The 27,854-nt window shown below is 43.6% G+C and overlaps 1 protein-coding gene and 1 long non-coding RNA gene across 3 annotated transcripts in view; one reads left to right on the top strand and one right to left on the bottom strand.

Annotated features, from left to right (window-relative positions):
- Positions 1-9,888, top strand: part of NIFK (nucleolar protein interacting with the FHA domain of MKI67) — an 11,779-nt gene extending 1,891 nt beyond the window's left edge. For both annotated transcript variants that reach the window (XM_060153039.1, XM_060153038.1), the window contains exons 3-7: positions 2,908-3,016; positions 5,078-5,289; positions 8,306-8,368; positions 8,491-8,562; positions 8,944-9,888. In XM_060153039.1, coding sequence (XP_060009022.1) covers positions 2,908-3,016; positions 5,078-5,289; positions 8,306-8,368; positions 8,491-8,562; positions 8,944-9,132 — 645 coding nt within the window. In that variant the 3' untranslated portion in view covers positions 9,133-9,888. The remainder of the gene's footprint in view (positions 1-2,907; positions 3,017-5,077; positions 5,290-8,305; positions 8,369-8,490; positions 8,563-8,943) is intronic.
- Positions 5,387-27,854, bottom strand: LOC132522425 (uncharacterized). Its single transcript, XR_009541203.1, has 4 exons — positions 27,744-27,854; positions 19,516-19,619; positions 10,212-10,295; positions 5,387-5,830 (listed from the first exon to the last, which is right to left on the bottom strand). It is a non-coding gene; the product is annotated as an uncharacterized LOC132522425 (long non-coding RNA).

Genomic DNA, 27,854 nt, shown 5'->3' with positions numbered 1-27,854 from the left:
CTAATAAAGAAAGGTTTATGTGGTTTGTTTCATTAATAGAGGAGTGGCCCACTTTATTTTCTTCCCACACATACACTTTATTGGTTGTAACCATAGAGTACTTGTTATTGGAATCTCTTTTTTTCTCAATACGGTTTTTCCACATTTTCCCACTTGAGTTACAGCAAATCAGAGTTAACTATTTGTTGTCACTGTTCTGTTCCTTTGCTTGAATATACTACAGTTTATTTATCCACTCTCCTGTTGAAACCTAGGTTTTTTCCAGTCTTGTAGGTGAAGCTGCTAGGAACATTCTTGGTGCAGGTGTAGGCAACTTTCTCTAGAACGGTATTTTTCAGACCTTCAATCCACAATAAGAAATCCACAAGGCAACACACATGTACATAAACATAAATGAAAAACAGTCCCAGGAGATGATACTTAACCTTTCTATTCAGTTTTGTAACAATACTTTTCTGACCTACTAAATTCATTTTGTTGCCCTCTAAAAGGTCAGACTCTGAGTTTGAAAAATAGAGCTTTACAGCCTATCCTCAGGATGACTGAGTGCAGAATGAGTTTCTCCATGTTGAGTATAGCTGTTCCCCAGCTTTGTATTCTGAAAATGTTCGGGTCTACAGGGAAGTAGAAAGAATGGTGTAATGAACGTCCCTCCCCTGGATTCACCCGTTATTAGTATCCTGACACATCAGCTTCAACTCTTCCCCTATCTATAAAAAGGTACACACCTCTTTGTTTTGTTGAACCTTTTGAAGCAAGTGGCAGTTGTAATGCTTTAATACTAAATGCATAATCATCAATTTAAGAATGAGGACATTCTGCCATGTAATCCCAGTGTAAAAATCTCATTTACTGTCCATTGTCACATACCCCCGTGGTCCCCGCCCACCCTGGGATCCAGTTAGGGTTCGTGCATTGCACGTGCTTGTTTAGCTGTTCATCCTGTCTTGAACGGTCTCTTTACTCCTGTTTTGCTTGTTTGGTTTTTCTTGACATAGGCTTTTTTGGAGAGTTTAGGCCAGTTGTCTTGGAAAGCGTGCTCCTTGCTGAGATGCACTGGAATGCATCATTTCCAGCTTTGTTGCATAGTAATAAAGCTACCGCTTCCCCACACACCCTGGTTTTGACTATTTGCTTGGTATTGCCAGCATTCTGGGATTACTAGGTCGAGGTGTTGGCTTTTAAGTTTTTGGTTTTTTGGACACCTGACATGTATTTTCACATCAGGTTTCAAAAGATTTATTAGTTCACAGTGTGGTACATTGAGCTAGATTTCACAGTGTTTTACACTCCACCATCCTTCCCCTCCTGAGTTGGGATTGTAAAAGGACTGTCAGATTTTTAAAGTTTTACCAGAATCGTCCTGTTGCAGATAACTGAACTGAGACTCTGGGTTGTAGCCGTGTCTGAGTTGTTAGTCGCTGGCGCAGGTGGTGCTGGGAGTGAGCCTCCTGGCCTCCAGCTCTGTTGAGCCACACACCCTTTAAATGGTTCCTCATTTCCAGGATCACATGACCAGTTCTGAGCCATATCTGAGAATATGTTGTTTAATGCAAGATTGTAAAGTATTTCTAGTCGTTGTCACTAAGAACTGGATCTGTAGTGGGGAAAAGTTCTTTTTCTACTGCCCTCCTAAGGTCCCTGGCTGGCACCCTGTAAATTGGACTGCAAAAAGGGATTAACAAGACCAAAACAAACACCTAAAATGTATGCTTACACATGGGACTGCTCGGAGAGGAATAACTCAAAGGGTTGGTTAGAACTTGGGCCTATACAGCATCTTGGCAAAGGAGCAAAACATTTTTGGAGGAGCGACAAGAAGGAAAAGTGCTTTGAGTTTGTAGGGCTGCAAATTGTGGGAAGGCAAACATACGGGAGACCAATGATGGATGAGGTCTACTTCGTAAAGTTTTTTGTGTAGAGTCCTCTAACTTCTGTCTTTCTGGTAGAGGGAGGAAGACACCTGTGTAAATTCATGTCCTGTTTTCAGGTAAATAAGGGGAGGACAGAGAGTTTTTCTTGTATCTATTTCTCAATTCCTTCATCTCAGAATAATCCTATGCCAAAGGAGCGGATGTTGGGCAGGCATACCCTGCCACCCTGCAGTAACATGTTTTGAGTACTTGACAGACATCTTGTGGAGCGCTTACGGATTATTTCATATTTTCCTAGCAACCCTGTGAGAGTGGTTATAGAAGGAAAAACTGAGGCTTGAACATTCCTTACCCGATTAAGTGTCAGAGCCAGGGTCCAAACCTGGGCATTCGGACTCTAGAACTCTTGTTACCGAGCTCAGTGAGAAAAATCCACTGTATGTTGCAGTGTGGAGGCCAAGAACTCGGATGTCCATGTCAGAGGATGTCCTTTGCCCCCAGCCGTGGAGAAGCCCAGTCACTAGTAAACATGACAGTGAATCAGTATTTTATTGATTAACTTTAGAGACACTGAGGAGGTCATTTCTTTTCATTTTTTCCATATAAAATGGGAATTATATCACCTGCATTCTTTGTGAAGTATTATACCATCTCCTGGGTAGTATTAATAAATACACGGATGACATGACCACCACCCATGAGATCAATAACGAGTAAAGGGCTGGGGGGCCTCCCACATTTCCTTTATGCTGGGCTGTTGCTATTGGATGAATTCCAACTATAGTAATGTATTCATCATACGTAATCAAAGTCCCAGGAATGCCTCAAAATCAGTGGCAAGTTCAGACTATTCTGAACTTTTCTTTCCCCATAACAGTCCCCGGACTATGTGATTTGAAGTTGGAATCAAAGGTGTCTTAATGTTATTCAGTGAGGGGCTAATGTACATTATTTAAACTAATGACATTTTGGGAGTTTGATGGCACATCAGAATTTAATTGTTCTGCTTTCTGTGGTGGGTTTTCCATTGCAGACTGGAAATAGCAAAGGCTATGGCTTTGTGGAGTTTGAATCTGAAGATGTTGCCAAAATAGCTGCTGAAACGATGAACAACTACCTTTTTGGCGAAAGACTCTTGAAGTGTGAGTACCCGTCTTACCTGTGGGGCTGCGGGGACGCCTCCCGCTGACGGGAGGGAAGGACGGGTTGCTTAGCTGCTTGGATTCGCCCGCCCCCCCACCGGGGTGATTCTCTTAAGCAGTGGTGCAAGGATTTAAGTGCATTTTCCAGACAAGGTCTAATGGGAACTTCTAAATCTTCCAGAGTGAGAGCTGCTTTAGCCTGAGATGGGGTTGGTTAGGTTCCTTGAGTAAATAGGAAGAGCTTCCTTGCGGGATGTGGAAGGGCTCCCTGAGAAGGAGTCACTGAAGTTGAAACCTGAGAATTACGTAACAGTGAGCCAGGTGAAGGGGTGGGAGTGAGGATTTGCTGAGGGGACAGCAGCTGCAGAGCCAAACTGACTCACCATATTCACCTGCAAGGAGAATCACAAGAGGTGCAGGAGGAGAATGAGAGGAAGGAAGGTCAGGTTACTGGAGGCCTTGTAAAGCGGGAGACCAGAGTGTACCCCGAGGACAGCAGGACCCACTGATGGTTCTCGACCGGACGACCTTTAGCGTGAGGAGTCACGTTTCAGTCGGCCCGCATGGCAGTGGCTGCAGCACCTCCACGAGAGAAGCCATCGGGAGTGGCGGGATGGCCGCTGATTAGAAGTTCACCCTGCAGGTGTAGGGCCGCCAGCGACTAGCCTCCCAGAGCAGCGCCCTCCGGAGGCGGGGCCGAGCTTCCGGCCGCCCTGTGCTCGGGCTGGAGGGCGCCCATCCCAGTGCCCAAGTAGAACCCCTCTACTTCGGCTCCTGTTGCTAAGAGAGTCCCAGTAACTCCTGAGGTCCTGCGTTCGTTCACACATTAAAAACGCGGCTCTTGGGCTTCCCTGGTGGCGCAGTGGTTGAGAGTCCACCTGCTGATGCAGGGGACACAGGTTCGTGCCTTGGTCCGGGAAGATCCCACACGCTGCGGAGCGGCTGGGCCCGTGAGCCACGGCCACTGAGCCTGCGCGTCCGGAGCCTGTGCTCCGCAACGGGAGAGGCCACAACAGTGAGAGGCCCGCGTACCGCAAAAAAACACAAAAAAACAAAAACGTGGCTCTTGCCAGGATGAAATGGGCTGAGTGGGTAACCACGTGTATCAGATCAGTGCTGTGCTGTATCTGACTTTTGAAAGATGGCACAAGGGGCTCTGAACTCGGATACGAGTGAGATTAGCCACGTCATCACCAGTTGTTTGTTTCTTTTTTAATTTTTTGGCTGCACCGCTCAGCATGTGGATCTTGATTCCCCGACCAGGGATCGAACCTGCGCCCCGTGCAGTAGAAGCGTGGAGTCTTAACCGCTGGACTGCCAGGGAATTCCCAAACCTCCCCCGCCCTTTGTTTTTCTTTTAATGGAAGCAGTTTATCTTGGAGGTGATCCCAGGAAAATAACCTGTAAGGAGTGGCGACATGGGGCAGGGGGAGGAAGTCGATAATAAGTTAGTGAAAACGGTATGTTAGCAAGCAGGTTACCACTTAGGCAGCTGGGCTCCGTCCTGCTGGTAACACTGGGAGACAGAATTATCCCACCTGACAAGCAAGGGAACTGGGATGTTTGTGTACCAACTCCCCATTCATCACTGGTGGAGGGTGGATTCCACGGGTTTTGGCTTGCCTTGCATGTGGGCCCAGTGTGCGTCCGTGAGCAGAGAGATGCAGATAAGCAGTGAGCTGCCTTAGTCCTGGGCGGGTGCCCAGAGGATCAGCGCTTCTGCTACCGTGGGTCACACAGTCTAAAAGTAGGGATCCTTTTAGCTTCAGGAACCCTGAGACTTGATACCATCCACACTCTCCTCTGTGCTACTTGTCTTTGTTCACTCACGAACCTCTAGTCCTGGAATTGCTCTTGGCACACACACAGTGAGTGTTTGATAAATAGTTGTGGGCTGTATGACTTTCCCTTGGGCACCTGCTTTATCTTTCAGGCTTCTCCACTAAATGGGGGACGTGTCATTTTGATTGTGCAGTGAGGAATGACACGGGAAATTCTACAGTTAATATGAAAATCCTTTCCCTCCCACGTGGTTGAAAACCTTTTTTATTATTATTATAGGTCATTTTATACCACCTGAAAAAGTACATGAAAAACTTTTTAGGGAGTGGCATATGCCATTTAAAAGGCCATCATATCCAGCAGTGAAACGGTATAATCAGAATCGGACACTTCTTCAAAAGCTACGGATGGAAGAGCGATTTAAAAAGAAGGAAAAATCACTCAGGAAGAGATTGGCTAAGAAGGGAATTGATTATGACTTCCCTTCACTGGTAGGTATTGCTTTGTATAAAGTATCTAACCCAGTACTTTGATCTCATGCTAGGTTTTGACTAAATTTTTTCATAGCGATCGTATTATCTCCATTATACAGAAAAGGAAACTCCTGAAAGGGATTAGCTGATTTGCAACATTTACCTGATTTAGTAATTTTAGATTATTGAAGTTAAACCCTATTTGACCCAACACCATAATGCTTGTAGATTGCTAGTAAAGGTGTCATTGCCGGAATTAAATGTTTGGTTTATTATATGTTATCAGTAAATATCAAGACTGTAAATTGACCATCCTTTTTATGCCATTCTAGTTAAAATTTTGTTTCATGGTCTTCTAAGTTGGAAATACTCCCAAAGTGTATGTCAGAATTAACCAGTCAGCATGAATTCTGTGGATTAAATGAGTGGGAGTTGAAATACAGGAAGACTCCTTACATGCATGGGTTAACAGATTTTCATCCAGTTCTTCATTGCTTGCTGAACAAGGAGACCTTGCTGAATCTCTCCTCCCTCTTTCATAGTAAGGAGAGTTCTACATCTATAATTAAGAAACAAGAATGCAGGTCATTAGGGTATGGATAGCATAGGTAAAGATCTTATTTTTTTTCTTGACTATATCTTGAGATTGTTTTGGCTCTTCCATAGACCCTGTCGGCTTATTTCCAAAAAGTTAATTAGTTGGTAAGAGATGGTATCTATTACCAAGTTTATTAGGTCTTTTAACCTTATCCAGAAACTGGAAGACCAAGTTGCTATCCTTGGGCCCAGTTCCTGGCTGGTTTTTTTTTCCTTTCTGTTGTTGTTACTTTTTTTTTTCCTTTTTTTCTTTTCTTTCTCATTGACGTATAGTTGATTTACAATATTATATTAGTTTCAGGTGTAAAACAGCGATTTAATATTTTTATCGGTTATACTGCATTTAAAGTATAAAACATTGGCTGTATTTTCCTGTGCTGTAATATATCCTTGTGGCTTTTTTATTTTATTTTATTAATTTATGTATTTGTTTTTATTTTTGGCTGCGTTGGGTCTTTGTGGCTGCACGCAGGCTTTGTCTAGTTGCAGTGTGTGGGCTTCTCATTGCAGTGGCTTCTCTTGTTGCGGAGCACGGGCTCCAGGCGTGCAGTCTTCAATAGTTGTGGCTCACGGTCTCAGTAGTTGCAGCTCATGGGCTCTAGAGCACAGGCTCAGTAGTTGTGGCACATGGGCTTAGTTGCTCCGCGGCATGTGGGATCTTCCCGGACCAGGCCTCAAATCTGTTTCCCCTGCATTGGCAGGTGGATTCTTAACCACTGTGCCACCAGGGAAGTCCCATTTTATACATAGTAGTTTGTATCTCTTAATCCCCTACCCCTTTCTTGCCCCTCCCACCTTCCCTATCCCCACCGGTAACCACTGGTTTGTTCTCTATATCTGTCTGTTTCTGTTTTGTTATATCTGTTTATTTGTTTTATTTTTTAGATTCCACATGTAAGTGAAAACATACAGTATTTGTCTTTCTCTGTCTTGTTTCACTTAGCACAATGCCCTCCATTCCATCAAATGGCAAAATTTCTTTCTTTTTTATGGCTGAGTAGTATTCCATTGTATATATGTACCACATCTTCTTTATCCATTCATCTGTCGATGGACACTTAAGTTGCTTCCATATTTTGGCTGTAATAAATAGTGCTGCAGTGAACATTGAGGTGCATGTATCTTTTCGAATTAGTGTTTTCATTTTCTTTGAAGGTATGCACAAGAGTAGGGTTTTTGGATCATACGGTAATTCTATTTTTAGTTTTTTAAGGAACCTCCATACTGTTCTCCATAGTGGCTGCACCAATTTATATTCCCACCGACAGTGTACAAGGATTCCCCTTTCTCCACATCCTCTCCAGCATTTGTTATTTGTGGTCTTCTTTTTTTTTTCTGTTCACGCTATGCGGCATATGGGATCTGAGTTCCCCGACCAGGGATTGACCCATAACCCCTGCATTGGGAGTGCAGATTCTTAACCACTGGACAGCCAGGAAAGTCCCTGTTTGTGGTCTTTTTTATGATGGCCATTCTGACCGGTGTGAGGTGATACCTCACTGTGCCTGGTGGTTAATTCTTTGCCCAAATCCCAAACACAGCCTGTATTGATACATGTTAAAACAACACTATGTCACAGTTTGGGCCTTGGTACTCTTGTGATCCATTCAGGAGCTGGAGAACTGATTTTCCTGTGCCCTGTCTGTTACCTTGTAGGAAGCAGGCTGCTGCGTTCACTGTCCTGGACTTAAGCAGGACAGACCTCCTCTAGGGCCTGCCTTTTCACGTTCGTCCTGGCTCCCCACTTCCTGACGCAGGATTCTCTGGCCAGCTCCAGGTTCTAGGCCTTCACTTCAGCCTCTGCAACTTCTGCCTGCTCCTCAGTTAGGCCCCTTTTGTAGTTGTGCCCTTTGCTTAAGATCATTCACTGTATTTGTGGATTTTGCTTTTTAAATTGAAATGCTCCGGGGACTTCCATGATGGTCCAGTGGTAAAGAATCTGCTTTCAATGCAGAGGACTCCGGTTTGATCCCTGGTCGAGGAACTAAGATCCCACATGCCGCAGGGCAACTAATCCTGCACGCCTCAATTAGAGAGCCCGTGTTCCGCAAGCTACAGAGCCCACGCGCTCTGGAGCCTGCATGCCACAACTAGAGAGAGAGAACCTGCACACCACGACTAGAGAGAAGCCTGCACGCCTCAGTGAAAGATCCTGCATGCCGCGATGAAGATCCTGCATGCTGCAGCTAAGACCCAATGCAACGATAAATAAATAAAAACAAATAAATAAATAAAATATTTTTTAAAATAAAAAAATAAAGTCTGCCCTGATCCGCATATAAATTGGTACCCCCATATAAACAAACAAATAAATAAATTGAAATGCTCTGTCATATAGAATTTATTCGTAATATGTATAAGGATCTAGTGGTAAGTTTTAAAATGTACATACGTGACACTGCTAGTTTACAACTTCTTTATGTTTACTTATGTTAAGGTCTTACATAAAAATGAGGAAAATGCTTCAAACACTGGTCCTCGAAATTCCAGAAAGCACCAGGTAAAACTTTAATTTATCATATTAACTACCAGATATTAGAGAAAGATAAATGGGGAAATATATTCAAGACTACTATAGCTGATAAATATGCAGATTGATGAAGTCTCTTAAATTTATTTAAGGCTTTACGTAAGAAGAAGAAAAAAGCGGCTTTGGTCACTTCTAACACTCCTGAGAAAACTGTGGATAGCCAGGTAAGATGGTCTTCAGAATTTTGGGAATCAGAAACTACAATTTAAAAGAGGAAAAGCAGTTGCTGCTACTGTCACTTTGCTAAAATTTCATTTAATCTTGGGACTTTTTGGTAAATCCTTACTGATGATTTAGCAGGCATAGTAGAGTCTTCCGTCTAATACTCTGTCATGGAACATACCATATATCCATTAATTGTGAATTTTCATAGTAAGTGTGATAAGCACCTAAGCTCTTGATTATGTGCAGCTGTATCACCAAAAGATGGAAACAGGCCTAAAATAATATGCGTAACTTTTAATAAGAGAGGGGAGGTGATGGGGGGGTCATTCCTAACATCTTCCCACATTCATGTATTATAATCTTTAACTTGTTGAACCCAGGACCCCACGCCGGTTTGTACACCAACATTTTTGGAGAAACGAAAATCTGAAGTGGCTAAAATGCATGACGATGATAAAGATAATGAGATAGTTTTCAAACAGCCCATATCTGGTGTAAAAGAAGAAACAAAAGACACTCAGACGCCTACAAGTTCAAGGAAAAAAAGACGAAAAAAAAGCACCCAGTAATTCTGAATGTATTGTGTATGGTGGTGGTTATAAAAAAGGTGATTTTATTATGGAGGCTGATTCTTTGTATTTAACTAGATAAGGTGGAATGCAATCAGTAACAAGATGGTTGGAGAAAAAACTGTCAATTCAAGTCAACAGGGAGAGCAGTCAGTGATTTTGGCTTCCCCACCCTCGCAGAAATGCAGGGGTGAGCACCAGCTCATAGCAGCCCGGCTCACGCTGCCTGTGCCCTGTCTCTACGGCTCTCTTCAGCTTTCATAGCTGCCTTTAGTTGCTCTGCCTGGGTAGCTTAAGTACTAGACTGTAGCCTTTGTCATTACCATCAAATAAAGAAAATAAAATCTTTACTAAGTGACCATGTAAGTGGTTCTCTGCTAGACCCATCAGATGGCTGAAACTGGACATTAAATTGTATGAAGGGTGAGAAGGCAGCGTCACTATTAATAGGGATTCATTTATATATATGTGATCATTTTTACCAATGTTAAGTTAGTTTGGGGTGGGCTAGCATGGATTAATTAACAACTACATCCTGTATCAGTATCATCAATCTGGAATTAGACTTTAAGATTCAAGCAGTGACCGCCAGGTAAACTTTTTCTATATTTTTTTTGTATGCAAGGGGGACTTGGCTGTCTTGAAGTAAAATTGTTGGTTTTCGCCTTTTCAACTATCTTTAAGTTTCTGGTGCTCTTGAAATATGCTTTTGTATCAACTAATTCAGGTTCATTAAAAACATTCATTGCCACCAAACATTTTTTTCATCTAATACTTGTTATATACTTTTATAAGATACTGGGCTGGGTGAGTTGGGTTTAAGTATATACAAAGGGCATGTTCTACCTCTGGGATAGTCCCTGACGCAAAGAGTATGCTCGCCCTGTGTTCACTGAGCTGCGTGAGTATCAGAACTGCCTCCCTCTTTGAACAGTGTCTGAACTTGTCGATCTGGAAGTCCGTCTGGTGTCCCCTTCTGGGAAGGCAGCAGGTAAGCTCATCAGTGCAGCCTGTCGGGTTTTGAATAGTTCCCGGTTCCCGACCTACAACCCAGCCACCCCAGTGCGGCGTGGTACCACCTGTCATCACTTGACGCGTGCTGTGCCCTGGAGCTGGGAGACAGTGATTCCATCTTGAGCATATATCGCGGCAATGGATATTTCCTACAAGAAACAGAGTTGAAGTTAAAGAATGTTTTCCTGGGGACTAGGTTAGGATCTTCAGAAGAAGTAGCGTGGGTTTGATTTTCAAATTTTGTGGGGAGAAAATCATGAATCAAGCGGAAACCCCATGGGCCAATAAAATATGAAACTTTGCAGTATGTGGGATAAATAAGGTGAAGAGGATACAATTCAAAACTACATTCAGAATGACCACAAGTATGTAAAATGGTATTCTTCTTTAAATAGGAAGTTAAACATCAAAGTTCTAATTTGGAAACAAGCATCTGTTGCTTTTATATATAATCATTACAAAAAACTGTAGAGGAAAAAGGCATTATTCCACAGACAAGATTCAGTTGGAGCCAGACATTTCACATGCTGTGTCATATTTGCCCTGAGACGGGGCAGCAAGTGAATAAATGCTTGACATGGTGTGAAAAGAGGTTTTCTCCTTTTGCTAGCATTATTTGGAATACATTGTGGCCATATCCAAGGCAACTGATTGCTGTGACTGGAAATTGTCACCCTGGCTGACCATATGCTAATATGAACCCCAGTCTCGGTGTGATACAACAAAGGCTGTGGCTCAAAGACTGATACAAGGTAGGCGAGATAGGGCAGCTGTACCCATGCAGTGGCTGTGATGCCGATGGCTGCATCTCCTTAGCCCACAAGTGTGATACATGTATATACATAATTTTGCACTTTCTGTAGGCGGAAATAATCATGTGGCTTAAACCTAACTATGCCGTAGGTCATCCTGTGGACCACAAGGCGATTGACTATACTGGGTCAAAGCCCGACCTGCAGAGTTTTGTTTTACATTTTTAAATGGTTGAAAAACATCTAGAAGTAAATGTTACAGAGTTCCCTGGTGGCCTAGTGGTTAGGATTCCGGGCTTTCACTGCTGTGACCCCAGGTTCAATCCTTGGTCTGGGAACCGAGATCCCACAAGCCCCCAGCCAAAAAAAAAAAAAAGTAAATTTCATAGCATGTGGGAATTCTATGAAATGTGAATTTCAGTGTTCATGGATCAAGATTTATTGGGTCACAGCCACGTTTATGGACCTACTGCCTGTGTATGGCTGCGTTTGTGCTAGAAGAGTTTTGTTGTGATAGAGACCGTGAGTGGTCCCTCAGTGCTTAGTACTCCTGCTGGCTGCACTACAAATTGCAGTGCCGTGGTTTTAGCTTGACACACTTTGCCACATGTATCGTGGTACCATGAATTTTGTGTATTTTTAACCATTGCATACCCATCATGTCAAAACAAGAAGAGAAGGTGGACTTCTAGTATCATACTTAAGCTTGCGGTGGAGTGTGGGTTATTTTATTAAATTAGATTGGCAAAGCATTGTGTCTGTTTTGCAGTGACCCTCCAGCTGTGCTTAAAAAATACAATATATGTTGACACTACCCAGCCAAGTACCCATCACAGTATTCCCAACTCAAGAAAGCAACAGCTAGAAGAAATAGAATTTTTTAAATGGAGTATCTCAGCACACAATTTCTCGATCCCCCCAAAAAATGAGAATGAGACTGTAATTAAAGTTTCCAAGTGGCTTATTTGATAGGCAAGCAAGGAAAGCCTTTTACCAATGACAAGGTAATTGTGTCAGATTGCAGCAGCTGAAGAAATGGGTCCAGATAAACGTTTAAAGACTCGGTCTTTTAGCAAGAACAGTTGCTTGAATAGAGGAAGCAATATGAGTCCGTTTAAAAACAAGGCAAATGATTTCAAATGTTTCTCCTTGGCTCTTGATGAGTTAAAAGATGTTCCCAATACTGCTCAACTGAATATTATTCAAAAAGTCATTATTCAAAAAGTCCTCGCCAAGTTTGACGGGCAAGCGTGACCAACTCAGCCTGGTTTGCCCAGAACCTTTCTGGGTGTAACCCTGGACGTCCCACGTTGTGAGAACCCCCCTCAGTCCAGGGCTCACATGGAGAGTTTACCACTCTAGAAATGACTGAAGCATTAGCCTCTCTGGGTAGTCTGTGTGGAACAACTATAAGCAAAAATATTTTCACAGTTGAGGAAAAAATCAGTACAACCCGGAGTGGAATCTTCCACCATGTGCCACAACCAGTGGTGGTATAAAAATATGTGTGAAACAGAAAAAGGCTTAGTTAGACAGTTTGTGAAAGCAAAGTGTTTAAAGCCTGTTGTATTATTGTGTTATTCACCAGCAAGTACTTAGAAAATATGTATGTGAACATAAGATGCTAATTTTACTGTACGTTAATTTTTAAAACTATATAAATTTCTAAAATTAAAGAAAAATATGTGAGTCTATCCTGTTGCTGAACCAATAGTGTCACTGGTGTACTTCATTTGTTATGGCCTTAGCCATCATCAGTCGATTCCGTGAGTTTTTTGATAGAAATAGAGGCTAAAGTCCTGACTTGACCTCACACACAGCAGTCTGATGGCTTAGCTGTGGTAAAGTTTTACTGAGACTCTCTGACTTCACCACCAAGATTGGAAATTCCAGAATGAAGAGAACCAATCTCTACCGTCATGGAACGCTGAATGGCTTTGGAAATTAACTTTTGCTGGAGACTTGATGTTTCTTAATGAATTTAAGTCAGTGAATTCAACTAAGAATTAAAAGTCAAAGCACCATGTATATTCAAAACTTATTGGTGCTAAAGTCACTTTGATCACAACTAACACTTAAACACAAGAAATGTCCTGCTGCTTTATATACTTGCTGTGCTGTCAAAAGTTAAAATGAAGTGAGATCTCCATACCCACACAAATTTGCAGCAGATATAGTTTCCAACCTCAAATTACAGTTCCAGCAGTGTTTTTCAGACCTCAATACAAGTGCAAAGGAAATCTATTCCAAAATCCTAACTGGATTAAATTCTGTGGGATGGATGGCCTGCAGCTATCTTTCAGCTGAAGGTGACTACCTGCAATGTAATGAATGACGTGCTAAAAGGGCGCATGTCAACACGAAGCGGAGAGAATTGTACAGATGGCTTCAAAGTGAGGAATATACTCAAAATCAAATATTTGGGGATTGATCTCAGTACTTGACAGTACCTATCGGTGTAAAAAATCATTTCAGAAGATGAAATACATAAAATATGATTACAGATCAACATTAAAAGACGAACATTTGCAGATGACTTTGATCACAGGAAACAGTAACTTGACACCTTCTGTGAAAACTAATTCAAAATGTATCAAAGGACTTCCCTGGTGGCTCAGGGGTTAAGAATCCGCCTGCCAATGTAGGAGGACGTGGGTTCGAGCCCTGGTCCGGGAAGATCCCACATGCCACGGAGCAGCTAAGCCCGTGCACCACAGCTACTGAGCCCGCGTGCCTAGAGCTCATGCTCTGCAACAAGAGAAGCCACTGCAATGAAAAGCCCGCGGAATTTTAATTAATTTTTTTAATGTATCAAAGACCTAAGTGTAAAACATAAACTAAAAAACTGAATCACTTTGCTGTACACCTGAAACTAACAAAATATTGTAAAACAACTATACTCCAATTTAAAAAACAGGTAAGCTATGACTGGGTGAAAATATCTGGGAAGGACTTTTTTCCAGAATAGAAACAAAACAAGCAGCGCAAATTGTCTTATGGAACCCAGTTTCTGCCTTCTGACCATAAAATGGAAAGTAATACAGACTGTTTTCTTTTTTTTGCCTTACCATGCGGCTTTCAGGATCTTAGTTCCCCCACCAGGAATTGAACCTGGGCCACTGCAGTGGAAGAGCGGAGTCCTAACCACTGGACCACCAGGGAATTCCCCAGACTATTTTCTTCTTTTTTTTTTTAATATTTAAAAAAAGTTATTATTTATTTTGGCTGTGCTGGGTCTTAGTTGCGGCACACGGGATCTTCCTTGCGGCATGTGGACTTCTTAGTTGCGGCATGCAGGATTTATTTCCCCAACCAGGGATCGAACCTGCGCCCCCTGCATTGGGAGCACGGAGTCATACCCACTGGACCACAAGGCCCCCCCCCAGACTATTTTCAATACTTGTATTCTCATTAAGGACTCAGGCATGATATATGAGATAATAAGGAACAGTTATTAAATACTCGCATGTGTCAAATACTGCTGTAAGCATTTTCAGCATATTAGCTAATTTAATCAGGACAACCTGTGAAATAGATACATCTGAATCCTGAGGAGACTGAAGCCCAGAGAGCTTAAAGATGGTGAGCCAGTTCAGCTTACTCAAGCCATTACTCATGCCCTCCAAAAGGACGGGCATGCAAGCTAGATTGTTAGTGACGTTGGGAAAAAGAGGAGACGCAAAAGCCTTGCGCTGACAAGACCTGGTGACTTACTGAAGTGGAGGCAGAAATGGGGCACTGGGGCAGGCTGGGGAGGAGGAGGCCAATGAGATGCATGCATTCTTAGGAGCTTGGCTTCGAAATAACTGACAGCAACAGAACGCTAGGTGGCAGTAGATCCCAGGCACTTCAAATCCACAATCTACTCCATTCACTTGAGGAGCCTGGGGGCTTCCCGGGTCGCGCAGAGGTTAAGACAAGAATCCGCCTGCCAATTCAGGGAACACGGGTTCGAGCCGTGGTCCGGGAAGATCCCACATGCCTCGGAGCAACTAAGCCCGTGTGCCACAACTACTGAACCTGCGCTCTAGAGCCCACGAGTCACAACTACGGAGCCTGAGCGCCACAACTACTGAAGCCCACGCGCCTAGAGCCCGTGCTCCGCAACGAGAGAAGCCACTGCAATGAGAAGCCCGCGTGCAGCAACCAAGAGTAGCCCCCGCTCGCCGCAACTAGAGAAAGCCTCCACGCAGCAACGAAGACCCAACGCAGCCAAAAATAAACTAATTTTTTAAAAAAAGGAGCCTGGCAAAATGCAAAATTATTAAAGGGATTAACCCTAATGGTAACTTTAAAAAAAAAAAAAAGACCTCCCTGTGCAAACTGTTATATACAGAATGGGTTAACAAGAAGGCCCGGACCTACTGAATAGCACAGGGAACTCTACACAATACTCTGTAATGGCCTATATGGGGAAAGAATCTAAAAAAGAGTGGATATACGTATACGTATAACTGATTCACTTTGCTGTACAGCAGAAACTAACACAACATTGTATATCAACAATACTCCAATAAAAATTTTTAAAAAAAGAAAACAAGGTCCTACTGTATAGCACAGGGAACTATATCCAATATCCTGTAATAAAACATAACGGGAAAGAATATTAAAAAAAGAATATATGTATAACTGACTTTGCTGTACAGCAGAAATTAACACAACGTTGTAAATCAACTATACTTCAATTAAAAAAAAAAATCTCAGGACTTCCCTGGTGGTGCAGTGGTTAAAACTCCATACTCCCAATGCAGGGGACCCGGGTTCCATCCCTGGTCCGGGAACTAGATCCCACATGCATGCCGCGACTAAGAGTCTGCATGCCACAACTAATGAGGCGGCGCAACCAAATAAATAAATAAAATAAATATTAAAAGAAAAAACCTCCCTGGGAAGCATTTTACACGCACACACACACACACACACACAGCACTAATTTCTAGACAACTAGAGACAGAAACTGCCACTATGAAATGACTCTTAAGCAACTGAATGCTTAATAACATCCTTTGGGTAATTGGTTATTGTTAAAAATGAATTTGCCAAAGGATTTCAGATCACCAGTAATACAACATACTGATGACATGAACCATGAAAGTTTTTAGCTTATAAATTTGCATGTAGTTATGAACAAGCACAGCTTAGGGTCATTGCGCAATAATTATAGGTAAATGGTTTTATAATTTGGTGTTCCCCAGTGTGTATTAGAATTTGGTGGCTGTATTTTTTTTAAGGATTTTTAAATTTCATTTATTTAATTTATTTATTTTTGGCTGTGTTGGGTCTTCGTTGCTGTGCGCGGGCTGTCTGTAGTTGTGGTGAGCGGGGGCTACTCTTTGTTGTGGCGCGCGGGCTTCCCATTGCGGCGGTTTCTCTTATTGCAGAACGTGGGCTCTAGGCGCATGGGCTTCAGTAGTTGTGGCTCGTGGCTCAGTAGTTGTGGCTCGCAGGCTCTAGAGCGCAGGCTCAGTAGTTGTGGCGCATGGGCCCAGCTACTCCACGACATGTGGGATCCTCCCAGACCAGGGCTCTAACCTGTGTCCTCTGCATTGGCAGGCGAATTCCCAACCACTGGGCCACCAGGGAAGCCCTGGTGGCTGTATTTTAAAGAAGATTTCATACAAGAACTTGGCTTTACTGTCATCATCACTGTAAACATCTTTAGCCCATGGTGTTCAGAGTATCTCCTTTCCTGCACTCTCTGTGCTCATTTAGTTTTATTTTTTTATTCCTGAGGCCTGAATTATAAGCACGAAGTAAACACTGGACTTAAGATTTGGTGCATTTTTCTATTTCAATTAGTAAATCTCAACATTTGGAATTATTTTCAAGTTATAGCTAGGTGTTATATTCCTGGCCATTTTCCTCTCGGAACAAAAACAAACAAAACATAGTTGTTTGGGAAGTTAGGTTTTCACTTGGGTGGAGAGCTACTGTCCCATTGATCCAGTTAGGGAATATTTCACATGCTTATCTACAAATTTCTCCTGTCCCAGGAACCAACCTGTTTAGAATTAGATTGCTCACCAAGTAACCGGGCGGCCTGCTCTGCTTCTGTGTGCTAACAGAAAGAAGGAGATGAATCTGTAGCCATGATATGGAAGTTACATTTCTGTGCTGATAAGTGGCCAAGTTTAGAATCTCCCATTATAAATAAGTGCTGTCAACCCTACGGTGCCCAGGAAAAGAAGCTCAGACATTTGATACTTTCCAAACATAGTTTCCGTAGCAAATGTGCCCTGAGCGATGCTGCTGGTCTCTGGCAGCTCCATTCACAAGTTCTCCTGTGATTTGAGCTCCAAAAGGAAGAACTGTAGCCTTGGCATGGGGGGAGGAGCACAACTTTTGCAAGAGGAACTCAGGAAACAATCCTAATTACCCATCCAAGAGAGAAACTAGTCAGATGGTTTTTGGCAGGGATACAGGATCGTCATTGATGATTTTTTTTTTCTTCTGAAGGAGGGTAGTGTCATGTTTTTCTTCTATCTCTGCTTTAACACTTAGCTAGATGATAAATATTGTGGCTTTCTTCAAATTGGCTTTTAAAAAAAATCACTGCCGATGCATTTGCCTTGTATAATAAAAATTGCAGGGACTTACCTGATGGTCCAGTGGTTAAGACTGCCCACTTCCACTTCGGGGGGTACAGACGCGATCCCTGGTCTGGGAACTAAGATCCCAAATGCCACGCAGTGTGGCCAAAAATAAATTAATTAATTAATTAAATTAAAAATGCAAATAAGTCGTTTAGTAAATGCAAATTGAATAAGTGTTTCCTACCTTGCAAATATGTAATGTAGCCCGTTACCTGACTGATGTTAATGTAGAACCAGTCGTATAAAGGCATAGGTTAGTCAAACAGCTCACTGTTTATGATTTCCTGGTGACTTTTTCCTTTTTTTTCAATTTAAGTCATTGCCTGTGTAGTTAATACATGCAAAAGGTACCGAGGGAAAAGCCAGTCTGTCCCGTCCTGTTAATCTGCTCACTGTGCTCCAGCCCACCAGCCTCCCCAGGAAGCTCCCCAGTCCCTTGAAGAAAGAGGCCCTGTTTCCTTCCCCTTCATCGTCTGTTTACTGTTATTCTAACTGTCTATCTCCCCAGCCCACCCCAGGTACCCGCATTACTAAGGGTGGGAGCTCTGTCTTACAGAGCTTACAGCTCTGGTTGCATTCTCAGTGATTGAGACAATGCTGGTACATGAACTAACCCACTCAAAACATATCTGAGTCCCAGCCATGTGTCAGGCACTAGGGATTCAAAGTGAACAAAAACCAGCAAAAACTGTTTACAATAGCCAGGACATGGAAGCAACCTAAATGCCCATCGACAGAGGAATGGATAAGGAAGATGTGGTACATATATTCAGTGGAATATTACTCGGCCATTAAAAGGAATGAAATTGGGTCATTTGTAGAGACATGGATGGCCCTCAAAGACTGTCATACAGAGTGAAGTAAGCCAGAAAGAGAAGAATAAATATTTTATACTAATGCATATACGTGGAATCTAATAGATGATCTTATTTTCAAAGCAGAAATAGAGACACAGATGTAGAGAAAAAACGTATGGATACCAAGGGGGAAGGAGTGGGGTGGGATGACTTGGGAAATGGGAATTGACATATATACACTATTGATTCTATGTATAAAATAGATAACTAATGAGAACCTGCTGTATAGCACAGGGAACTCTACTCAGTGGTCTGTGGTGACCTAAATGGGAAGGAAATCCAAAAAAAGAGTGGATATATGTATACGTATAGCTGATTCACTTTGCTGTACAGTAGAAACTAACACAACATTGTAAAGCAACTACTATTAAAAGAAAACAAACAGCAAAAACTCCTGTCCTCGTGCAGCTTACATTCTAGTACTGTGAGACGAGCAATTATCAAAGAAGTAAGAGAAATATATACTGTGCAGAAAGTGGTCACTGCTGTGGAGAAAAATAAGACAAGGGTACAGGGACTTCTAGGGGTGGAAGTGGGGCTGCCCCTTTAAGGGGGTGGTCAGGAAGGCCTCACTTTGAAGTTGACATTTGAGCAGAGACCCCTTAACGTGGGAAGGGAGCGAGCCATGCAGAGATCTTGCCCAAAAAGCTTTCCAGGTGGAGGGAACCGTAAGTGCAAAGGCCCAGAGGTGGGAGCAGCCCTGGCTAGTCCAGCAACAGCAAGGAGACCAATGCAGCTGGAGCAGCGTTGGCAAGGAGGGTGGTGTGAGGAGATGAGGCCTTCAGTGAAGAGGGAGAGGAGAGAGATGCCAGACGGGGCCGGTCCTTGGAGGACATTGTTCATTCTTGGCCTTGACCCTGCGTGACATGATGAGCATTGGTGGATTTCCTTTTTTTTTTTTTTTTTTTGGCTGCACCTCGCGTCTTGCAGGATCTTAAGTTCCCCAACCAGGGATTGAACCCTGGCCTAGGCTGTGAAAGCACCAAGTCCTAACCACTGCACTGCCAGGGAACTCCTGGTGGGTTTACATTTTTAAAGGATCCCTGCTACACTGAGAATAGACTGAAAAGCCACCAAGGAGGAAGCTGACACCCTAGCCATCGTCCGGTGGGCGTCCATGGTGGGCTGGACCAGGGTGATACAACGGAGGAAGCAAGGAGCGCTTACCTTTCGAAGATGTTGTGAAGGTGGCAGTGAGATTTGCTGATGACACAGGTGTGAGAGTGAGAAGGAGGGGTCAAGTACGACACCAAGGATTTTGAGCAGAGCATCTGGAAGAACAGAGCTGCACTGAGATGAGGAAGCCTGTGGGAGGAAGATGCTTCAAGGAAGGGCTGAGACCAGGAGCTACATGTCAGGCAGAAGTCAGAGGTGCCTATCAGACATCCGCCCGGAGATGTCCCTGAACTCAGGTCCGGCTACTCGCCGCTCAAAATCAATGCTCTAGAGAGAGACAAATGTTGGTAGGAAGGAAAGTTGCCTTTAATCAGAACGCCGGCGACTTCCCTGGTGGGGCAGTGGTTGAGAATCCGCCTGCCAATGCAGGGACATGGGTTCGAGCCCTGGTCCAGGAAGATCCCACATGCCGCGGAGCAACTAAGCCCACGCGCCACAACTACTGAGCCTGTGCTCTAGAGCCAGCGAGCCACCACTACTGAAGCCCGTGCACCTAGGGCCCGTGCTCTGCAGCAAGAGAAGCCACTGCAACGAGAAGCCCGTGCGCCGCAACGAAGAGTAGCACCCGCTCGCCGCAACTAGAGAAAGCCCGCGTGCAGCAACGAAGACCCAACGCAGCCAAAAATAAATTAATTAATTAATTTTAAAAAAAGAATTATATATTTGAGACATTCAGGGACAAGGTTAAGACAGAGGACCCCACTAGAGGGTATGAGGCAACAAGACCCAGGTTCATAGAAGACCATAATTTTTTTCATATAAGCAGTGTTTTAATAGCATTGTAGGATTTTATATGTTGTTTTTTCATTTTCATTCAGTTCAAAAGATTTTCTAATTTCCCTATGCCTTATTTTTTGACCTGGATTATTTAGAAGTATGTTATTAAGTCTCCAAATATTTGAGAATTTTCCAGATTTTTTTCATTATTGATTTTTTAAATTAATTTCATTGTATAAAGATAACATACTTTGATTTGAATCCTGTCTAAATTTATTTAGACCTGTTTCATGGCTCATAATATTATTTTTATGGGTAGATAGTCCACGTACATTTGACAGAAATACGCATTCTGCTGTTGTTAAGAGAACTGTTCCCTAAGTGCCAACCAGGTCGAGTTAGTTGATAGTGTTAGTGTTACTAATTTTGTCCAGTTGTTCTATCAACTATCAAAAGAAGAGTGTTGAATCTCAGTTTTTTGGTTTTTTGGTTGTTTTTTTTAAATTTTGGCTGCGTTGGGTCTTCGTTGCTGCTCACAGGCTTTCTCTAGTTGCAGTGAGCGGGGGCTACTCTTTGTTGTGGTGCGCGAGCTTCTCATTGCAGTGGCTTCTCTTGTTGCGGAGCACGGGCTCTAGGCGCACAGGCTTCGGTAGTTGTGGCGCGTGGGCTCAGTAGTTGTGGCTCACGGTCTCTAGAACGGAGGCTCAGTAGTTGTGGTGCACGGGCTTAGTTGCTCCGTGGCATGTGGGATCTTCCCAGACCAGGGCTTGAACCCGTGTCCCCTGCATTGGCAGGTGGATTCTTAACCCCTGAGCCACCAGGGAAGCCTCTAACTCTTATTATGAATTTGAGAAGACCATAATATTGTTGTTGATGATTAGGGAGCCTCGGTCAAACTTCTCCTGTGATTCGTAGCATCCAAACTTGTGTAACATAAATTCCTCCCATGTGAGTCCTTGGCCTGCTCTTAACCATGCATCCTTGATCTGTGCTTGGCCCCCTGAACTCTTCCGTAAGTTGTGCCATTATCTCCTTTTCTCCCCCTCTTAAACCAGTTTGAATTAAGCTCCTGTGACAGATAACCAAAGGTGGGCTGACAGATACAGGTGACAGAGTTTTAAAAACTAGCAGATTTGAGACTACAGGCTTAAGAGTCAAGTCTTATCAGAACAAAGAGCATTGGAAATTATACTGTCAGAGAGGAGCCTGGGAGAGAAGCGGGTTTCCGAAGCCACCTGGTCCTGCTGGGCTGACGTGGCCGGGCGCAGGAGCTGCAGAACATCCCTCCCACCCCAGGGAGCTCGGGAGATAGAAATCTCCCTCTGCTGCTCCTGCGGTCCTCCTGTGAGCAGGTGTTGCTGCCTTTAAACGGGGCTTCCAAAAGTCTCAGCAAACTGAGGGCAACAGCTCTAGGAAGCCTGCAGGGGGGCAGGGTGTGTGTGTGCCTGACACCTGCTTTTGCTAGGAAAATGCGAGCAAGCCCACACAGACTCTTGCCACCCCCCAGTGTGGCCAATGCGGGAGTCTCCCCCGCCTCCCGTTTGCATTGTAAACATGTCTTGAATAATTTCGCCCCTCTTTTTCTGGTTAAACATTACCCACAGCTGCCTGCTGCATGGAAAAAATGGCCAACAAATCACCGAGCAGGTATGTGTCAGTGAAGACTTTCCCGCGCGCTCACCAGCAGGGACACTGACCCTTTGTGGAGGCTGTAAAGGTCACCTGTGCAGAGGGCGGGGGGACGGTTCATTGTCCCTCCAGGAGCCCTGGGGGTCAAGGAGCCGGAGGTTTTTTCTCTGCCGCTGTAAGGACCTCGCACGCATTCAGCGCAACGCGGGCCTGGGGCTAAGGTCTTTGTTTTTCCTTCCAAAAACTGTGTGTTCAGAAAAAATTGAAGATACGTTCTGCTTTTCAGTACATTGTGTAGCTTCCCGCGTGTTCCTCAGAAACAAGACAGAAACCTGTGGTTACCGAAGGGCTTGGGGGACAAACGGGCAGATGGGGACGGACACATACACACCACTATAAATAGACAACTAACAAGGACCTGCTGTACAGCACAGGGGACTCTGCTCAGGACTCTGTAATGGCCTACATGGGGAAAGAATCTAAACAAGAGTGGACACATGTATATGTATACCTGATTCACCTTGCTGTACACCTGAAACTAACACCACATTGCAAATCAACTCTACTCCAATAACAATTAATATAAATAAATAAGTAAATAAATAAACAACAGACTTTCATGTCACTTTCTTTATGGCACGTATTGCCGGGGAGGTTGATGTTACTTAGAATACATACCAGGTCCTGGGAGAAGCTTTGAACATACTCATGTAGGATCCATAAAGCATATACATGTGCATATGAGTTTCATTTATTTTTTTTGATGCAAAAATATCACACAGGAAAAAAAGAAAAGGAAAACAAAGGCTAAAAAGAAAAACAAAATCACACAGGCAAGCCAACTCAGACACAGACAGACTAAGCAAATGGCTCAGGCCACAGAGCTTTTTTGCAGGTGGGAGCACATTCCCCGAGTCTGTTGGACCCGAAATCCTACATTCGGTGCACTTTTTGCCACCTCCGATCTATAAATGAAAGAATGGCAAAATTTTAAATTTAGGGCTTCCCTGGTGGCGCAGTGGTTGAGAATCTGCCTGCCAATGCAGCGGACACGGGTTTGAGCCCCGGTCTGGGAAGATCCCAGATGCCGCGGAGCAACTAGGCCCATGAGCCACAACTACTGAGCCTGCGCGTCTGGAGCTTGTGCTCCGCAACAAGAGAGGCCGCGACAGTGAGAGGCCCGCGCACCGCGATGAAGAGTGGCCCCCGCTCGCTGCAGCTAGAGAAAGCCCTCGCACAGACATGAAGACCCAACACAGCCAAAGATAAGTAAATAAATAAATAAATAAAATTTTTTAAAAAATTTAAGTAGGGATCAAAACTGTAAATTGATTTTCCCTTTCTTGGTATTCCAAAAGCACTTCCTGGGACTTCCCTGGTGGTCCAGTGGTTAAGACTCCGCGCTCCCAATGCAGGGGGCCCGGGTTCGATCCCTGGTCAGGGAACTAGATCCCGCAGGCACACCGCAACTAAGAAGTCCGCATGCCGCAAGGAAGATCCCATGTGCTGCAACTAAGACACGGCGCAGCCTAAATAAATAATTTTTTTTTAAAAAAAAGCACTTCCTGTCTTTCCATCATTTTCAAAACTCAGCTCTATTGAGATACAATTTACATAAAATAAAATTTTATTAAAAAAATTTTAAGCATACATGGGAGTTTGGGATTAGCACAACATTGTTCTAATTAACACAACATTGTAAATCAACTATAATTAAATTAAAAAAAACACACACACACACACACATGGAGAGAAGCCTATGCTTTGGAGGACAAGCCCCACACCTGGATTTGTTTCAAAACTTAGTTTACTAGGAAAACCCATTATCCACCTGTGTTGTTGCTGAGAAGACTAGTCTATATGTGTCTATATGTGGTTTTGAAAGGAGAGGGCTGACTCAGCTCCACCTACTGGGCCCCCTGGACATCCCTTCAGGACCCTGATCAGAGAGCAGATGTATTTCCAGTGTGTCAGGCATGGTTCCCGGCATTGGTGACCCGGTTCCAGCCATCACAGAGCTTACTGTCCAGTGGAGAAGACAGATACCAAACAGGCAATTATAAAAATGGTATATGTAGACTTGTGGTTGCCAAGGGGGAGGGGGGTGGGGGACGGTTTGATTGGGAGTTTGGGATTAGCAGATGCAAACTATTATATAGAATGGGTAAACAACAAGGTCCTACTGTAGAGCACAAGGAACTATATTCAATATCCTGTGATAGGACTTCCCTGGTGGCGCAGTGGTTAAGAATCCACTTGCCAATGCATGGGACACGGGTTCGAGCCCTGGTCCGGGAAGATCTCACATGCCGCGGAGCAACTAAGCCCGTGCACCACAACTACTGAGCCTGCGCTCTAGAGCCTGTGAGCCACAATTACTGAGCCCACGTGCCACAACTACTGAAGCCCACACACCTACAGCCCGTGCTCCACAAAAGAGAAGCCACCGCAATGAGAAGCCTGTGCACTGCAACGAAGAGTGACCCCCACTCGCCGCAACGAAGACCCAACACAGCCAAAAATAAATACAAAAATAAATAAATAAAAGATTACTATAAAAAAAAATATATCCTGTGATAAACAGGATGAAAATATAATGAAAAATAATGTATATTTACGTATAACCAAATGACTTCTGTACAGCAGAAACTAACACAACATTGTAAATCGACTATACTTCAATAAAATAAATTTTTTAATAAGTGGTATACCTGATGAAAGGCAAGTACAGTAAGCCATGGGCATAGCAGGTGGACTTAACCCAATCTCGGGAATCAGAAAGTTGCTCAAGCATTCCAGGAAAGAACGTGACCCAAGCTCTGAGGGGCCAAGCAGGGTGACCTTGATGAAACAAGTGAAGTCCGATAAGGCTAGAGCCTCATAAGCAGCACAGGGGCCCAAGCTCATTACAGTAGGGGAGGGCCTGGGACTTTGTGTTTTTGCCAAGTTCTCCAAGCTATCCTGACGCCCTGAGAACCACGGCCTTAGAAGAGTACTACACGAGGCTCCGTTTCCCACACCAGGCCAAACACCACCCCTCACCGGATGGAACTTGCTTGCCTCCTAACAGATCTTGTGTCAAGTCTCCACATTGTGCAATCCTCTATCACTTCTTTAATTTTTTTGTAGACTATGGGGTTTTTGTTTTTCATTATTATATGCCTTTATTTTTTATTATTTTTTAAATTGATGTATAGTTGACTTACAATGTTGTGTTAGTTTCAGGTGTACAGCAAAGTGATTCAGTTATACATATATATATGTGTATATATATATATATGTATATATTCTTTTTGTATATGTTCTTTTCCATTATGATTTATCACAGGATATTGAATATAGTTCCCCATGCTATTCAGTAGGACCTTGTTATCTGTTTTATATACAGTAGTTTTATGCCTTTATTTTAAAAATCAGCTTTGTTCAGGTATAATTTATAGACAGCAAATTTTACCAATTTTAAGTAAGAAATTCAATGAATTTTGACAAATATATACAGTTGTAAAACCACCATCACCCGAAAAACTTATTTTGTGCCCTTTGCAGTCCATCCTCTTCCCCATTCCCAGCCCTGGGCAACCACTAATCAGTTTTCGGAAAGAACAGTTTTGCCTTTTCTACAATTTCATATAAATGAAATCATACAGTATGTGGTGTTCCAAGTCTAGGTTCTTTCATTTGTATAATACTTTTGCGATTCATCATTTTGATGTACAGATCAGTAGTTCATTCCTTTTAGTTGCTAATTCGTATTCCATTGTGTGGATGACCACGGTTGTTCACCAGTGGATGAACGTGTGGGTTGTTTCCAGTGTTTGCCTATTATAGATAAATAGTCTATTAAAAAAAAAATGTGGGTTTTTGTATGAATGTGTTTTCATTTGTCTCCAGTAAATACCCAGGAGAGGGATCGCCAGGTCACACGGTAAGTGTATGTTTAACTTTGTAAGAAACGGCCCAACTGCTTTCCAAAGTGGTCATTTTGTGTCCCACCTAAAATGTGTGAGCATTCCAGTTCCTCCACGTCCAGGTCAACTCTTGGTCTGTTGTGAAATTTTTAAAAAATTTTTATTGGAGTAGAGTTGATTTATAATGTTTTGTTAGTTTCAAGTGCACAGAAAAGTGATTCAGTTATACTGAATGTATATTCTTCTTCAGGTTCTTTTCCATTGTAAGTTATTACAAGACGTTGAATATAGTTCCCTGTGCTCTACAGTAGGTCCTTGTTGGATATCTGTTTTATATATGGTCGTGTGTGTATGTTAATCTCAGACTCCTAATTTATCTCCCCCACCCTCGCTATCCCCTCGGGTAACCGTAAGTTTGTTCTCTATGTCTGTGAGTCTGTTTCTGTTTTGTGGATAAGTTCATTTGTATCATATTTTAGATTCCACATATAAGTGATATCATATGATATTTGTCTTTCTCTGACATCAGTCTTTTTAATTTTACCCGTTTCAGATTGTGTTTTAATAAAATCGCTCTTCCTGCAGGAAGGAAAATGAGTTGGAAGGGACAAAAGACCCACTGGGTAGCTTTTGCAGGAGCCTAGGTGGGAGGCTCTGAGAGAATTAGAAAACCTACTGTATACTTTCTCATCAGCAGACAGAGGGGCCGCGGGAAAGGAATCGTAAAGAAGAAGAATCTACCTTTGAATGTACGGGGCACACTGATTTCACAGAGGAAACATGGACCTGACCAGCGTTGAATGGGGAGTGGCAGGGCCAGAAGGAAGTGACTCTCCTGCGGATACCTGCTCCTGACCCTGCTTTGGAGACTGGGGACCCCAGCGGTAGAAGGGCAGGGGCAAGGTAAAGGCGTAGTTCTTCTGTCCTTGGCTGAGATGATGAAGTAAATCCTCACAGGAAGGGAGTTATAAGTAGTGCTTAGCTGTCTTTAGAAATCATTCCAACAGCACTCGATTCGTTCAATATTCACTCTCAAAGTGGCTGAACTTGACGGGCACTGTGTCTTGTCTGGGATCACAGACCTCCCGTCAAGTTGCTCATGGTTTGGGGAATTCCCTGGTGGTCCACTGCCGGGGCCCCTGGTTGGGGAGCTAAGATCCCACAAGCTGTGTGGTGTGGCCAAAAAAAAAAAAAAAAGTTGCCCACAGGTTAGTGAGTGAGTGAAGGGAGCTGACCATCACTTCTAACAGTGTTTCCTCAGGTCTCTCATCTATTCGTTTGTAACCCCTTGCTGAGTGGGCCCAGACATGCCCAAGGACAGCCCTGGAGTGAACATCCCTGCACCATCCCTGTCGAACAAGGTGAAGTTCACGGCACTAACTTTGCAAGGATGAATTAACATAGTTTCTATCTTCTAGGGTTCCAGCCCTGAGTGGGTACACGCTCAGCTCTGGTTCCCAGAAGCCACCCAAGCACCTGTTTCGCCCCAATCCCACCCTGAGCAGGCTGAGATGGGGGTCGCCCCCAGAGAGACACTAGGAAGACAGAGGTTGTAGACGTATACCAATGCCAATCAACGGCACAGCTCACGGCTCACCCAGATTTATCAAGAGGTCCCTCAGCTCTCAGCGTTCCTGGGGAGAAAAATGCTCATTTCTTGGGAGAACAGAAAGTGGAGCTTTGGCTGAAACCACTTTGCCTTCAAGAGCAATTTTTTAGTCCCTTTGTCTGGTGCATGAAATCAGTTCCCAGAACACAGGGGTTATTAATAACTGTGGGACCTTTTCCCAGCCTCCAGATCAATTGGCAGAAGCCTCTGATTCCTCCCTTCTGGATGCTTCTATTATTTAGAGCTGGGAAGTGGCCTCCTCCTTGAAATGCGTATAGTTTTTTACGTGACTTGGGAATTGCATAGCGCCCTCCCAGCCCCCAGCCCAACAAACCCAGTCCACCAGGAGGCCTCACCCTCTTGTCCGTCTTCCCGAGCTGGCTCAGCCTGCTGGCGTCTTTGCTTCCGCCGGGATGGCCAGCTCTCTGCAGAGCGGTGCAGCCTGTACCTCTCCTCCAGGCTGGCTC

The sequence above is a fragment of the Lagenorhynchus albirostris genome, chromosome 6 (assembly GCF_949774975.1).
Source record: "Lagenorhynchus albirostris chromosome 6, mLagAlb1.1, whole genome shotgun sequence".
Classification (NCBI taxonomy): Eukaryota; Metazoa; Chordata; class Mammalia; order Artiodactyla; family Delphinidae; genus Lagenorhynchus; species Lagenorhynchus albirostris.
This window is presented reverse-complemented; position numbering and strand designations above follow the sequence as displayed.